The 14,124-nt window shown below is 59.6% G+C and overlaps 2 protein-coding genes and 1 non-coding gene across 3 annotated transcripts; 1 reads left to right on the top strand and 2 right to left on the bottom strand.

Moving 5' to 3' along the window:
- Window positions 1–1,785: 1,785 nt before the first annotated feature.
- On the bottom strand, window positions 1,786–2,597 carry LOC144951279 (uncharacterized). The gene is made up of 2 exons (XM_078881448.1): window positions 2,275–2,597; window positions 1,786–2,037 (listed from the first exon to the last, which is right to left on the bottom strand). Exons 1-2 carry the CDS (start codon window positions 2,578–2,580, stop codon window positions 1,867–1,869), a joined length of 477 nt encoding a protein of 158 aa, XP_078737574.1. The 5' UTR covers window positions 2,581–2,597; the 3' UTR covers window positions 1,786–1,866.
- A 3,773-nt stretch (window positions 2,598–6,370) lies between these two features.
- LOC144951223 (uncharacterized) lies at window positions 6,371–12,771 on the top strand. The gene is made up of 3 exons (XM_078881372.1): window positions 6,371–6,695; window positions 9,070–9,181; window positions 12,654–12,771. Exons 1-3 carry the CDS (start codon window positions 6,371–6,373, stop codon window positions 12,769–12,771), a joined length of 555 nt encoding a protein of 184 aa, XP_078737498.1.
- Window positions 9,764–9,852, bottom strand: TRNAR-UCU (transfer RNA arginine (anticodon UCU)). The gene is given in 2 exon segments: window positions 9,764–9,799; window positions 9,816–9,852. It is a non-coding gene; the product is annotated as a tRNA-Arg (tRNA).
- Window positions 12,772–14,124: the final 1,353 nt, after the last annotated feature.

Here is a 14,124-nt window from a genome sequence, read left to right as displayed (position 1 = left end):
CAAACAGACACACACACACGGACACACACAGATACACACACACAGACACACACAGATACACACACAGCCACATACACACACACACACAGATATGGTGTGGGTTCACGTGAGGGTGTGGGTTCACGTGAGGGTGTGGGTTCATGTGAGGGTGTGGGTTCACGTGAGTGTGGGTTCACGTGAGGGTATGGGTTCATGTGAGGGTGTGGGTTCACGTGAGTGTGGGTTCACGTGAGGTGTGGGTTCACGTGAGTGTGTGGGTTCATGTGAGGGTGTGGGTTCACGTGAGTGTGGGTTCACGTGAGGGTGTGGGTTCACGTGAGGGTGTGGGTTCACGTGAGGGTATGGGTTCATGTGAGGGTGTGGGTTCACGTGAGTGTGGTTCACGTGAGGTGTGGGTTCACGTGAGGGTGTGGGTTCATGTGAGGGTGTGCGGGTTCACGTGAGTGTGGGTTCACGTGAGGGTATGGGCTTCATGTGAGGGTGTGGGTTCACGTGAGTGTGGGTTCACGTGAGGCGTGTGGGTTCACGTGAGTGCGGTGTGGGTTCACGTGAGAGTATGGGTTCACGTGAGGGTGTGGGTTGCATCGTGAGGGTGTGGGTTCCGGAGAGTATGGTTCATGTGAGGGTGTGGGTTCACGTGAGTGTGGGTTCACGTGAGGGTGTGGGTTCACGTGAGGGTATGGGTTCACGTGAGTGTGGGTTCACGTGAGTGTGGGTTCACATGAGGGTGGTTCACTTGAGGGTGGGTTCACGTGAGTGTGGGTTCATGTGAGGGTTCACGTGAGGGTATGGGTTCATGTGAGGGTTCACATGAGGGTATGGGTTCATGTGAGGGTATGGGTTCACGTGAGTGTGGGTCACGTGAGGGTGTGGGTTCACGTGAGTGTGGGTTCACGTGTGGGTTCACGTGAGGGTATGGGTTCACGTGAGGGTGTGGTTCACGTGAGTGTGGGTTCACGTGTGGGTTCACGTGAAGGTATGGGTTCACGTGAGTGTGTGGGTTCACGTGAGGGTATGGGTTCACGTGAGTTTGGGTCACGTGAGTGTGGGTTCACGTGTGAGTATGGGTTCACGTGAGTGTGGGTTCACGTGTGAGTATGGGTTCACGTGAGTTTGGGTTCACGTGAGTATGGGTTCACGTGAGCCCGTGCTCTACCTCGGCAGCCCCCGTGCCAGTGGTAGCCGGGCAGGCAGCGGCTGCAGTCGAGACCCGCGGCTCCGGGGGCGGCAGTCGCACTGCCCAGAGGCGTCGCAGCGCCGGTGCAGCGAGCCCAGCGGCTCGCACTGGCAGCCTGGGGCCCCACAGGCGAGTGGGGGGGAGTGGGTGAGTGAGTGGGTAAGTGGGTGGTTGAGTGAATGGGGTGAGTGGGTGAGTGAGTGGGTAAGTGGGTGGTTGAGTGAATGGATGAGTGAGCGGGTGAGTGGGTAGTTAGGTGAGTGGATGAGTGAGTGAGTGGGTGGGTGAGTGGGTGAGTGAGTGGGTAGTTAGGTGAGTGGATGAGTGAGTGAGTGAGTGGGTGGGTGAGTGGGTGAGTGAGTGGGTGACTGGGTGAGTGGGTGACTGGGTGAGTGGGTGAGTGAGTGGGCGAGTGGGTGGTTGGGTGAATGAGTAGGTAACTGGGTGACTAGGTGAGTGGGTGAGTGGTTGGGTGAGTGAGTGAGTGGGTGACTGGGTGAGTGGGTGAGTGAGTGAATGACTGGGTGGGTGAGTGGGTGAGTGGGTGACTGAGTGAGTGGGTGAGTGAGTGAGTGGGTGAGTGAGTGGATGAGTGGGTGAGTGGGTGAGTGAGTGAGTGGGTGAGTGGGTGAGTGAGTGGGTGACTGGGTGACTGGGTGGTTGGGTGAGCGAGCGTGCGAGTGCCGGCCTCACTGCGGCACGCGGTGGGCTCGTGGAGTCGCGCGCTGGCGTTGCGGCGGTAGCCCGGGCGGCAGCGCTCGCAGCGCGGCCCCCACGTGTCGTGGCGGCAGCTGAGGCAGGCGAGCGCGCGCGCTCGCCCACGGGCACGCAGCGGCGCGAGTGGCCGTGGCACTGGCACCCTGCGGAGACAGCAGCTCAACTCACACTGACACCCCCACCCTGACACCCTCACACTGACACCCCCACCCTCATCCCCACCCTGACACCACCCCCACAATGACACCATCCCCCCACACTGACACCACCCCCACACTGACACCACCCCCACACTGAATTCACCCCCACCCCCACACTGACACCACCCCCACATTGACACTCTGCCACACTGGCACAGACCGCCCTGGCACCACCCTCACCCGTGATGTTACTGAAGGAGATTGCAGAAAGAGGAGCGGGTTCGATGGGAGAGGTCGGCAATCCAAGCTGTTCGTCCGCTCCGCTGCCGTCAAAATCCGGTCCGGTGTCGTGGACATCCGGCCCAGTGTTGTCAAGATCCGGTCCGGTGTCACCAAGACCCGGGTTGGTGTCGAGAAAATGCGGTCTGGTGTCATCGGCATCTGGTCCAGCGTGATGGCCATCTGGTCCAGCGTGATGGACATCTGGTCCAGTGTGAGGGACATCTGGTCCGGCGTGATGGACATCTGGTCCGGCGTGATGGCCATCTGGTCCAGCGTGATGGCCATCTGGTCCAGTGTGAGGGACATCTGGTCCAGCGTGATGACCATCTGGTCCAGCGTGATGGACATCTGGTCCAGCCTGAGGGACATCTGGTCCAGTGTGAGGGACATCTGGTCCAGCGTGATGGCCATCTGGTCCAGCGTGATGGCCATCTGGTCCAGCGTGATGGCCATCTGGTCCAGTGTGAGGGACATCTGGTCCAGCGTGATGGCCATCTGGTCCAGTGTGAGGGACATCTGGTCCAGCCTGAGGGACATCTGGTCCAGTGTGAGGGACATCTGGTCCAGCGTGATGGCCATCTGGTCCGGCGTGAGGGACATCTGGTCCAACGTGAGGGACATCTGGTCCAGAGTGATGACTATCTGGTCCAGCGTGATGGCCATCTGGTCCAGCGTGATGGCCATCTGGTCCAGAGTGATGACCATCTGGTCCAGAGTGATGACTATCTGGTCCAGCGTGATGGACATCTGGTCCAGCGTGATGGACATCTGGTCCAGCGTGATGGCCATCTGGTCCAGAGTGATGACCATCTGGTACAGCGTGATGGCCATCTGGTCCAGAGTGATGACCATCTGGTCCAGCGTGATGGCCATCTGGTCCAGAGTGATGACCATCTGGTACAGCGTGATGGCCATCTGGTCCAGAGTGATGACCATCTGGTCCAGCGTGATGGCCATCTGGTCCGGCGTGATGGACATCTGGTCCAGAGTGATGACCATCTGGTCCAGCGTGATGGACATCTGGTCCAGCGTGATGGACATCTGGTCCAGCGTGATGGCCATCTGGTCCAGCACCTTGACCAGCTGCTCCGGCGTGATGGACGTTCGCTCCGTGGTGACGGACGCCCGATCCGGCGTGTGGCCGATCCGGCCCGGCGTAACGGACTTGAGGTTTCTCGGCCCCCGTGGGGGGTCCTTGCTCCGCCGCTGCGGGGGGCCCCTGGGGCTGGGGGAGGCAGGCACAGCGGCCCGGCACGGCGATGTCCGCGATGGAGTAGAAGTACTTGGAGAGTGACTCCGCGTCGACGCCCGTGTCGCCCGTCGACGGCTCCAGCAGCTGTATGCGCACGTCCGTGGCCGTGAGGAATTCGCGCAGGGCCCCGGGGTGGTCCTCGGGGGCCCCGCGGAGGGACCCCAGCACGGCGATGCGTTCCTCCATCTCGACCCGCGCCACCCGCTCGCCCCGTGCCAGGCCATAGGTCTGGGAGTAGCGCTCCGTGCAGAACACCTGCCGGGCGTACGGCGGGTTTACAGGCGCGCTCAGTCCGTGCCTCGTCACTCTTTTATCGCTACTACCACGGCCACTGTGGCGATAGCTTGTGTGGTTACACCCAGGGTGGATCGTAGGCGGGCTGGAATGTTTCAAACCGGCACACACGCACACACACAAACCCACCCCTCACTCACCCACCCACTCACTCATCCATCCACTCACCCATCCACTCACCTACTCATCCACCCAGCCACTAATCCACCACCCACTGACTCACCCACCGACGCAATCACTCACCCACAAAACCCCATACTCATTAACTCACCCAAACACTCACTCACCCAGGACCCACTCAACCACCCATTCACTCACTCAAACACTCACTCACCCACTCACCCACCTACCCGCTCAACCAACCCACTCACTCACTCACCCACCCACTCCATCGCCCACTCACTTACTCACCCGCTCACTCACCCGCTCACTCACCCGCTCACTCACCCGCTCACTCACCCGCCCACCCACCCACCCACTCACTCACGCACCTGCAGCGCGTTGGCGGCGTTCATGGGCGCGTCGCCACGCGCGGGCATCCCAAAGGCGCGCGCGCAGTCGCTCGCCAGCCACTGCCACGGTCGCCACGTGCGCCCGCGGTCGCGCGATCGCTCCACGAGCATCGCGCCGGGCGGTGGCCGCCGAGGGCCGAACGCCACCGCGAGGTCGCCCGCCAGCTCCACGGGCCGCGCGCCCCACGAGAGGCGCACGGTGGCGCGCAGCGGGGCCGGGGGCGGCTCGCGACGGCGCCACGTGGCGCTCTGCCAACACGTGGCGGAGGCGCGCGGGCCCCAGTCCGTCATCAGCTCGGGCGGGTGGGACAGCTCCGGCGTCTGCGCGTCGCACTCGTCGCACAGGTAGGGGTTCTCCTGCCTCGTGGGGGGGGGGGGGGGGGTCGAGGGGGGTAGTAGTGAGCGGTGAGAGCGGTGCTACGATCTCAGGCGACTCGAGTTCGATTCTCGCTCATGGCCAACGCCGGTGACGCACTAACCGCTACACTGATACTCCCACTCACTCATTCACCCACTCATTCACCCACTCATTCACCCACTCATTCACCCACTCATTCACCCACTCATTCACCCACTCATTCACCCACTCATTCACCCACTCATTCACCCACTCATTCACCCACTCATTCACCCACTCATTCACCCACTCATTCACCCACTCATTCACCCACTCATTCACCCACTCATTCACCCACTCATTCACCCACTCATTCACCCACTCATTCACCCACTCATTCACCCACTCATTCACCCACTCATTCACCCACTCATTCACCCACTCATTCACCCACTCATTCACCCACTCATTCACCCACTCATTCACCCACTCATTCACCCACTCATTCACCCACTCATTCACCCACTCATTCACCCACTCATTCACCCACTCATTCACCCACTCATTCACCCACTCATTCACCCACTCATTCACCCACTCATTCACCCACTCATTCACCCACTCATTCACCCACTCATTCACCCACTCATTCACCCACTCATTCACCCACTCATTCACCCACTCATTCACCCACTCATTCACCCACTCATTCACCCACTCATTCACCCACTCATTCACCCACTCATTCACCCACTCATTCACCCACTCATTCACCCACTCATTCACCCACTCATTCACCCACTCATTCACCCACTCATTCACCCACTCATTCACCCACTCATTCACCCACTCATTCACCCACTCATTCACCCACTCATTCACCCACTCATTCACCCACTCATTCACCCACTCATTCACCCACTCATTCACCCACTCATTCACCCACTCATTCACCCACTCATTCACCCACTCATTCACCCACTCATTCACCCACTCATTCACCCACTCATTCACCCACTCATTCACCCACTCATTCACCCACTCATTCACCCACTCATTCACCCACTCATTCACCCACTCATTCACCCACTCATTCACCCACTCATTCACCCACTCATTCACCCACTCATTCACCCACTCATTCACCCACTCATTCACCCACTCATTCACCCACTCATTCACCCACTCATTCACCCACTCATTCACCCACTCACTCACCCACTCACTCACCCACTCACTCATTCACCCACCCACCCACCCACTCACTCATTCACCCACCCACCCACTCACTCACTCATTCACCCACCCACCCACTCACTCATTCACCCACCCACCCACTCACTCATTCACCCACCCACTCACTCACTCATTCACCCACCCACCCACTCACTCATTCACCCACCCACCCACTCACTCATTCACCTACCTACCCACCCACTCATTTACCCATTCATTCACCCACCCATCCACTCATTCCCCCACCCACTCACTCATTCCCCCACTCACTCATTCACCCACCCATTCATTCACCCACCCATCCACTCATTCCCCCACCCACTCACTAATTCCTCCACTCACTCATTCACCCACCCACCCACTCATTCACCCACCCACCCACTCATTTACCCAACCACTCATTCACCCACCCACCCACCCACCATGGCACAGAACGTCTCCGCCGGCGTGCCGCACGTGATGCCGCGGGGCTCCACGCTGAGGGATGCGAAGCGAGCGAGGTTCGTGACCTCCGCCGGGCACGGGAAGGGGACCCCTCTGGGCCTCCCAGACCCCGCAGAGTTCCCCGCGGGGTCCCCGCTCGAGCCCCTGGACCCGGGCAGGGGGTCCCCGCAGGGGGAGCGGGAGGAGGCCGCGGGCAGCAGCGCCAGGAGAGCGCAGAGGGAAACGAGGGGACGCGGGGAGGAGGCGATGGCGCGCATGGCGGAGGCGGCTGCCGCTGCCGCTGCACCTGGACTCGACTCCGGTGGTGCGGTGGCCGTGTCTGTCTATGTGTGTGTCTATGTGTGTCTGTGTGTGTCTGTGTGTGTCTATGTGTGTCTATATTTGTATGTGTCTATGTGTCTGTTTGTGTCTATGCCCGTGTGTGTGCTTAGCGCTCCGTAGAGGAGTCCCATCACGGTCTATCTCCGTCTGTCGCTCTCCCCTCCACTCTCCTCTTCACTCTCCCCTCCACTCCCCCCTCTCACCTGTCTCACCTCTCCCACTCCTTCTCTTCCCACCCCCCCTCCACTCCCCCCTCTCCTCTGTCTCACCTCTTCCCCCCACCCCTCCCCCTCTCCCCGTCACTCTCCCCTCTCTCACCTCTCCCACCCCTTCCTCTCCACTCTCCCCTCTGTCTCAACTCTCCTCTACCCTCCCATGCACGGCCTCTCCTCCCCTCTCGCTGCTAGCGACTCTCTTTACTCTCCAGGAGCTCCTTCCATCCAGCGCACCCCCTCTCCTGCTCTCTCTCTCGCCTGTCCCCCTCTCTCTCCGTCCGTCATTCGCTAGCGCCAGGATTAGGGTAGAGTTCGGGGTAGACATAGCGATAGTGATAGGGGTAGAGATAGGGGTCGTGTGGTAATCGAGGTAGAGATAGGGATCGTGATATGGGTAGAGATAGGGGTCGTGTGGTAACAGAGGTAGAGATAGCGATAGTGATAGGGGTAGAGATAGGGGTCGTGTGATAACAGAGGTAGAGCTAGGGGTCGTGTGGTGACAGGGGTAGCAGGTGTAGGGGTGTGTCGGGGTAGAGGTTGTTGCTTAATTAGCGCCGCACTGATCCCGAGAACCGCTGCGTCAAATCTCTGTGGATCACTCCCGCGACAACACCCGCAGCATGCTGCCCTCCCCCACTCCCCTCCCCCACTCCCCTCCCCCACTCCCCTCCCCCACTCCCCTCCCCCACTCCCCTCCCCCACCCCCCTCCCCCACCCCCCTCCCTCCCCCACCCCCCTCCCTCCCCCACCCCCCTCCCTCCCCCACCCCCCTCCCTCCCCCACCCCCCTCCCTCCCCCACCCCCCTCCCTCCCCCACCCCCCTCCCTCCCCCACCCCCCTCCCTCCCCCACCCCCCTCCCTCCCCCACCCCCCTCCCTCCCCCACCCCCCTCCCTCCCTCACCCCCCTCCCTCCCCCACCCCCCTCCCCCACCCCCCTCCCTCCCCCACCCCCCTCCCTCCCCCACCCCCCTCCCTCCCCCACCCCCCTCCCTCCCCCACCCCCCTCCCTCCCCCATTCCCCTCCCTCCCCCACTCCCCTCCCTCCCCCACTCCCCTCCCTCCCCCACTCCCCTCCCTCCCCCACTCCCCTCCCTCCCCCACTCTCCTCCCTCCCCCACTCCCCTCCCTCCCCCACTCCCCTCCCTCCCCCACTCCCCTCCCTCCCCCACTCCCCTCCCTCCCCCACTCCCCTCCCTCCCCCCACTCCCCCACTCGCCTCCCTCCCCCACTCGCCTCCCTCCCCCACTCGCCTCCCTCCCCCACTCGCCTCCCTCCCCCACTCGCCTCCCTCCCCCACTCGCCTCCCTCCCCCACTCGCCTCCCTCCCCCACTCGCCTCCCTCCCCCACTCGCCTCCCTCCCCCACTCGCCTCCCTCCGCCACTCCCCTCCTTCCCCCACTCCCCTCCCTCCCCCACTCCCCTCCCTCCCCCACTCCCCTCCCTCCCCCACTCCCCTCCCTCCCCCACTCCCCCACTCGCCTCCCTCCCCCACTCGCCTCCCTCCCCCACTCGCCTCCCTCCCCCACTCGCCTCCCTCCCCCACTCGCCTCCCTCCCCCACTCGCCTCCCTCCCCCACTCGCCTCCCTCCCCCACTCGCCTCCCTCCCCCACCCCCCTCCCTCCCCCACTCCCCTCCCTCCCCCACTCCCCTCCCTCCCCCACTCCCCTCCCTCCCCCACTCCCCTCCCTCCCCCACTCCCCTCCCTCCCCCACTCCCCTCCCTCCCCCACTCCCCTCCCTCCCCCACTCCCCTCCCTCCCCCACTCCCCCACTCGCCTCCCTCCCCCACTCGCCTCCCTCCCCCACTCCCCTCCCTCCCCCACCCCCCTCCCTCCCCCACCCCCCTCCCTCCCCCACCCCCCTCCCTCCCCCACCCCCCTCCCTCCCCCACTCCCCTCCCTCCCCCACTCCCCTCCCTCCCCCACTCCCCTCCCTCCCTCTCCTGCCCCTCTCGCATCTGGACTAGGCACACCTGTGAGCACATTACCTGCTTTACGCACAGTGTATTACTGGTATCACACACACCTGTGTGTGTCACGTGTATCACACACACACACACCTGTGTGTGTGTCACGTGTATCACACACACACCTGTGTATCAGCTGTATCACACCTGTGCCTATCTATGATTGACTCGGCAGAGCCTGTGGCTGGAGTCGGAGGCGCTGATAGCCGCGGTGAGGACTACACCTGCACCACCTGCACCACCTGCCCTACCCGCACTACCCACAGCACCTGCACCAACGTCACATGGTTATTATTGATCTGGAAAGAGAGGGACCGACTCATGGTCTGTATGATGGTGATGATGAACTTGCCATGGCTGCTCACTGCGACGAGTTGGAGACTGATGCTGAACCTGGATCGTGCCAATGAGAGTTGGGGACTTATTCGCCCCACCAAAATACAACAGTACCTGTCTGGATATGTTAAGTCATTAAGAACTCGAACAGACCTCGGCATTATAGGGCAATTGTGGAAAGAGTGGAGGCATTCCTATACCTGGGCAGTGTGCTCATGACCAGCTCCCATTTGAGAGTGGAGGTCTTAGTCTTTGTATTTGGTTCAGATGCGCAACGCTGTGTGGAAGCTACGTAGCCAATCGCTCCATATGAAGCTCCGCTTCTTCTTGGCCACCTTAGACCCCCCCCCGTTCCCCCCACCCCTGCCATCTCGTAAAAACGATGTTGCGAATCGTATACGTATCGCTTTAACGACGGGTTTCTAATTTATCAAACAATCGAGACCTTTGCTTGCGCACACATTGATGTCATATCATTTCATATTTAGTGATGATATAAGATATTTACGTCATAATATTTAATATAAAATACTCGACCCCGGCGGGACTCGAACCCGCAACCTTTGAATGTCAGCCACAGTCCGCTAGAAGTCCAACGCGCTATCCATTGCGCCACGGGGCCAACTGTCGACTTAACCCCTTCGCGGCTCCTGTAACCCACGCAGTTAACCTCTCCGTCCCTGCCCCACGGACCGCTCTTCTCCCTCCCCGGCGTGCAGGAGAGTAAACCCACGACGTTTAACAATTCGACACGCTGTGCTAGAACGAGTAACGAATTACCGCGTTTTGCTTCCGTGACAAAACCTGACTAATTGGCTGTGTCGGGTGGTGGTGGGATTAACGAAACATTAACGCGATCTAACCCAAAAAACAACCTTAATGGATAAGATTTGTTGGGAAAGCCTGGCGTTGCAACGACGACTTGTTCAACTTGTGTGATGCTTGCGTCTGTCAATCATCAATGCTTGTGTCGCCACCTAGCGGAGGCTTCAAGCAAGTCCGCTCTCGGGTTGTGATGGGGTAAAGAATCTAAAACTAGTTAACCTAAACTAATTTTTTTCATTTTACCAGGTTAAGGCCCACTGAGCAATAGTTAATTTATAAAAGCGACCTGACTGTCACAAAACGATAGCTCAGCGAAGCGGCTTATCACAGTGTGGACATGTCGAGCAGCAGCGGCGGCAAGATACTCTAGACGAGTGACGTCGATTCTAAATGTGTCGGGAACAAAAAACCGGAGGACACGGAGACAAATCCACGCGGGGGAGAGAGACACGCAAACCACAGACATACAGCAGCAGCAGCAGCAGGCGTCAGGGTCAGGATCGAACCCACGACCTCCTGTATACCAGGCGTAGTAATTAACATCTCCGAGGCACTACGGCGCGTTAAAGAAGCCAATCTCGTGATATAAAGACATGTACATGAAACATTTTAATAGCAAAAAAAGAAACACCACGTCATTTACACGTACAAGACTTATACACATTTAAAATTAAAACTTTGTTTTGACTGGCCCCCCAGTAAACATTGGGCCAACGTCGTGCCAACGTCGTGCCAACGTCGTGCCAACGTCGTGCCAACGTCGTGCCAACGTCGTGCCAACGTCGTGCCAACGTCGTGCCAACGTCGTGCCAACGTCGGCGCGTGGTGGGAACCGTTGGACTGGCGTTGGGTCCAACGTTCCACGTTTTCTGGGTCGTCGCTTCTATTGGCAGAGCAATTCGTGTTCACGACGCACGTGTCGGACGACGCTTCACGTCGCCGCCACAGCAGCAAACTGCAGAGGTCGACGACCGGGGACCGTCTTCTGTTTGCGATTCCGCCGTCAAAATATTTTGGCCAGCAAAGACATTGGCACCAGCAACAGCGCAACCGTCCGAGGCCAATTTCGGAAATAAGATAACATTTTTTTAATGAAAAATGAACCCTGCAATCATCTTCCGAGGAACGCCTGTTGTAAAATGACACAGCAGATGGGGGTGGCCAAACGTCCTCGACCCCCGACGAGATTTCGAAACGACTCCTTGGCATGGCCGAGAAGCCACAGGACGCAAACTCACGGAGCGCTTCAACAAATGGCCGGCCATTGGCAACATACGGAAATCCCTCCCTCGTCAACCGCGGGGGAGGGTCCTCCAACATGCCGCGGTAGGAAATATCCGCGGTTGGCGAGGGATTCGTGTACAGAGGGACCGCTTGCCCTGGGCGGGGTCACACCACAGGCGGGGTCACGCGGCCGAGTTGGCCCTGGAACCTTGGATTTAGAAATCCGCGAAAGCGCGTCCCTAGGGAGTGCTTGCGTCTTGGCATTCGCTGCCAGGGCCGAGTGCCCCAGGGCCGAATGGACTGCCGGTCCACATTCTTCATATTTCTACCCCCCTCCCCCCCCGTTTCTAAATAAAGTTTTTATTAAAAAGTTAGAAATCCGCGTAAGCGCTCGCGTCTTGGCTTTCGCGGCCAGGGGCGAGTGTTTCGGGGCCAATAGGTTGCCGCTCAGGATTCCGCAGATTTCCCCCATCCTCCGTTTCAAATAAATCTCGAATAAAAAGTGAAGGCGTCAACGGCGTCTCCATCGTCCGGGCAACTCGAGCTGGCCGTGAGACACACGTGGGCCTCACGAAACGTGGTTTGGCCGCCCCCCCCCCCCAGCTGCTATCGAGGAAGAATTCGTGACACTAGAAGGCCGCTCTGCATTCGCAAAACCCATTTGTTACAATCAGGAGAAGAGGGAAAAGAAAAACGCATGCGTCTTTGTAAAGATTACGATTAAATATCATCATCATCATCATCCTACTGCCAGCAGAGTGACCGTATTCTATACAATTCAATGTCCTTTATTCAAACCAGATGCGAGCCATTCGAGATGCAGTATCTCCTCTGAGAGACCTGGGAAACAAACACACAAGGCGGAGAGTGCCGACATATTTTGTTTGCACATCTTGCCACAAGTGCGTGTGGATTAATGCAGACTCGATGCCTTGCAAACGGTATCGTATTTGGTGTTCGAGCATCTTAACACAACTCCTGTTTTATTCTAGACTAGAAGCTCCTCACTGGTTACAGTCAATCTGACGATCCCCCCTGACGACGGAGACTTGTGTTGCCTCCGAAACGTCGTGATTTATAATAAAAAAATTGTATTTCTATAAATGTTTAATTTTTTTTTTACCTATGTGACTTTACCGAAAAAAACCTAAGAGTATGAATCCTGTTCTATTGCCAGGCGAGGGTAACGCCTGTGCTCATTTTTCACGCTCGTGCCAAACGTTAAATTTAAAAAAATGTAGTCGCCGCTAATTTTCTAATTCGAGTGGGAGGATTGGGCCACGATTGCCGCGGGCTCGCGATGTCGTCCTGCGCTTGCGAATTGGGCGCCTGCGTGGGTGCTCGATCTCTACCCTTGTGGGGACTGCTTCAAAGGTCACCAGCTGTGAGCCGGCACCACATTTGCGCTCCGGGGATTCGAATCGAGAACGGAGGCGGCCGGTCGGATCGGAGAAGGCGACCCCGGCAGTCGCCCGTGATTCAGCCTGGCTGAAAGTTCAGGCCCTGGCCATTACACGTCGGTTCGTCTTAAAAAGGCGGCCGGGCGTGACACTGGCCACCCACCCCTCGTGTGCCACAGTGCCGGCCTTCACAAGTGCTGCTCTCTGTCAAGTGGTGAGCGTGAGGAGCAGGGGTGAGTGTGGAGGCTGTCAAGTGGTGAGGGTGAGGAGCAGGGGTGAGTGTGGAGTGGTGAAGGTGAGGAGCAGGGGTGAGTGTGGAGTGGTGAAGGTGAGGAGCAGGGGTGAGTGTGGAGGCTGTCAAGTGGTGAGCGTGAGGAGCAGGGGTGAGTGTCGAGTGGTGAAGGTGAGGAGCAGGGGTGAGTGTGGAGGCTGTCAAGTGGTGAGGGTGAGGAGCAGGGGTGAGTGTGGAGGCTGTCAAGTGGTGAGCGTGAGGAGCAGGGGTGAGTGTCGAGTGGTGAAGGTGAGGAGCAGGGGTGAGTGTGGAGGCTGTCAAGTGGTGAGGGTGAGGAGCAGGGGTGAGTGTGGAGGCTGTCAAGTGGTGAGGGTGAGGAGCAGGGGTGAGTGTGGAGGCTGTCAAGTGGTGAGGGTGAGGAGCAGGGGTGAGTGTGGAGTGGTGAAGGTGAGGAGCAGGGGTGAGTGTGGAGGCTGTCAAGTGGTGAGCGTGAGGAGCAGGGGTGAGTGTCGAGTGGTGAAGGTGAGGAGCAGGGGTGAGTGTGGAGGCTGTCAAGTGGTGAGGGTGAGGAGCAGGGGTGAGTGTGGAGGCTGTCAAGTGGTGAGCGTGAGGAGCAGGGGTGAGTGTCGAGTGGTGAAGGTGAGGAGCAGGGGTGAGTGTGGAGGCTGTCAAGTGGTGAGCGTGGGAATCGGCGGCACTCGAGGTGCACCTGGCCTGGCACAAGCGCCGTGGTGACGTCGCCGCCACTTCGAGGCGCCGCTTGCTGCGACAGGGATGAGACGACGTCGGTGTTGAGCGGTGGGTAGGGCTGACGTGTGATGATCGTGGGGGGTGGTGGGGGCGGGGGAGTGAGGTGAGGCTGTGGTGAGCACGGAGCGAGGTGGTGAGAGTTTCCGCATTCCGCGCAGACCCCTCGCCCCTGGCCCCTCGCCCCTGGCCCCTGGTCTCCTCTTCCGGCCGTCTTCGTCCGGCCCGGAGGAAAAAAATCCACTGGATCCGGAGCTCCGAAAAGTCCATCCCGGCCCCCGGCTTCGTGAGTAGCCCCCCCCCCGTCCCCATAATTATCAGCAGCAGCAGCAGCAAATGTTTGTGTTCTTCTCTCTCGCTGCCATGATCCACGGAGCGTTTTGGGCGCGCCCGGTGATGGGGAGCGCAAGGAAGGACCTGGGGGTGATGAGGAGGGGATGAGGAGGGTCGGGGGGTGGGGGGCATG

Source organism: Lampetra fluviatilis, chromosome 61 (assembly GCF_964198595.1).
Source record: "Lampetra fluviatilis chromosome 61, kcLamFluv1.1, whole genome shotgun sequence".
Taxonomy (NCBI): Eukaryota; Metazoa; Chordata; class Hyperoartia; order Petromyzontiformes; family Petromyzontidae; genus Lampetra; species Lampetra fluviatilis.
The sequence above is the reverse complement of the archived record's forward strand: the minus strand, read 5'-3'. Positions and strand labels throughout refer to the sequence as shown.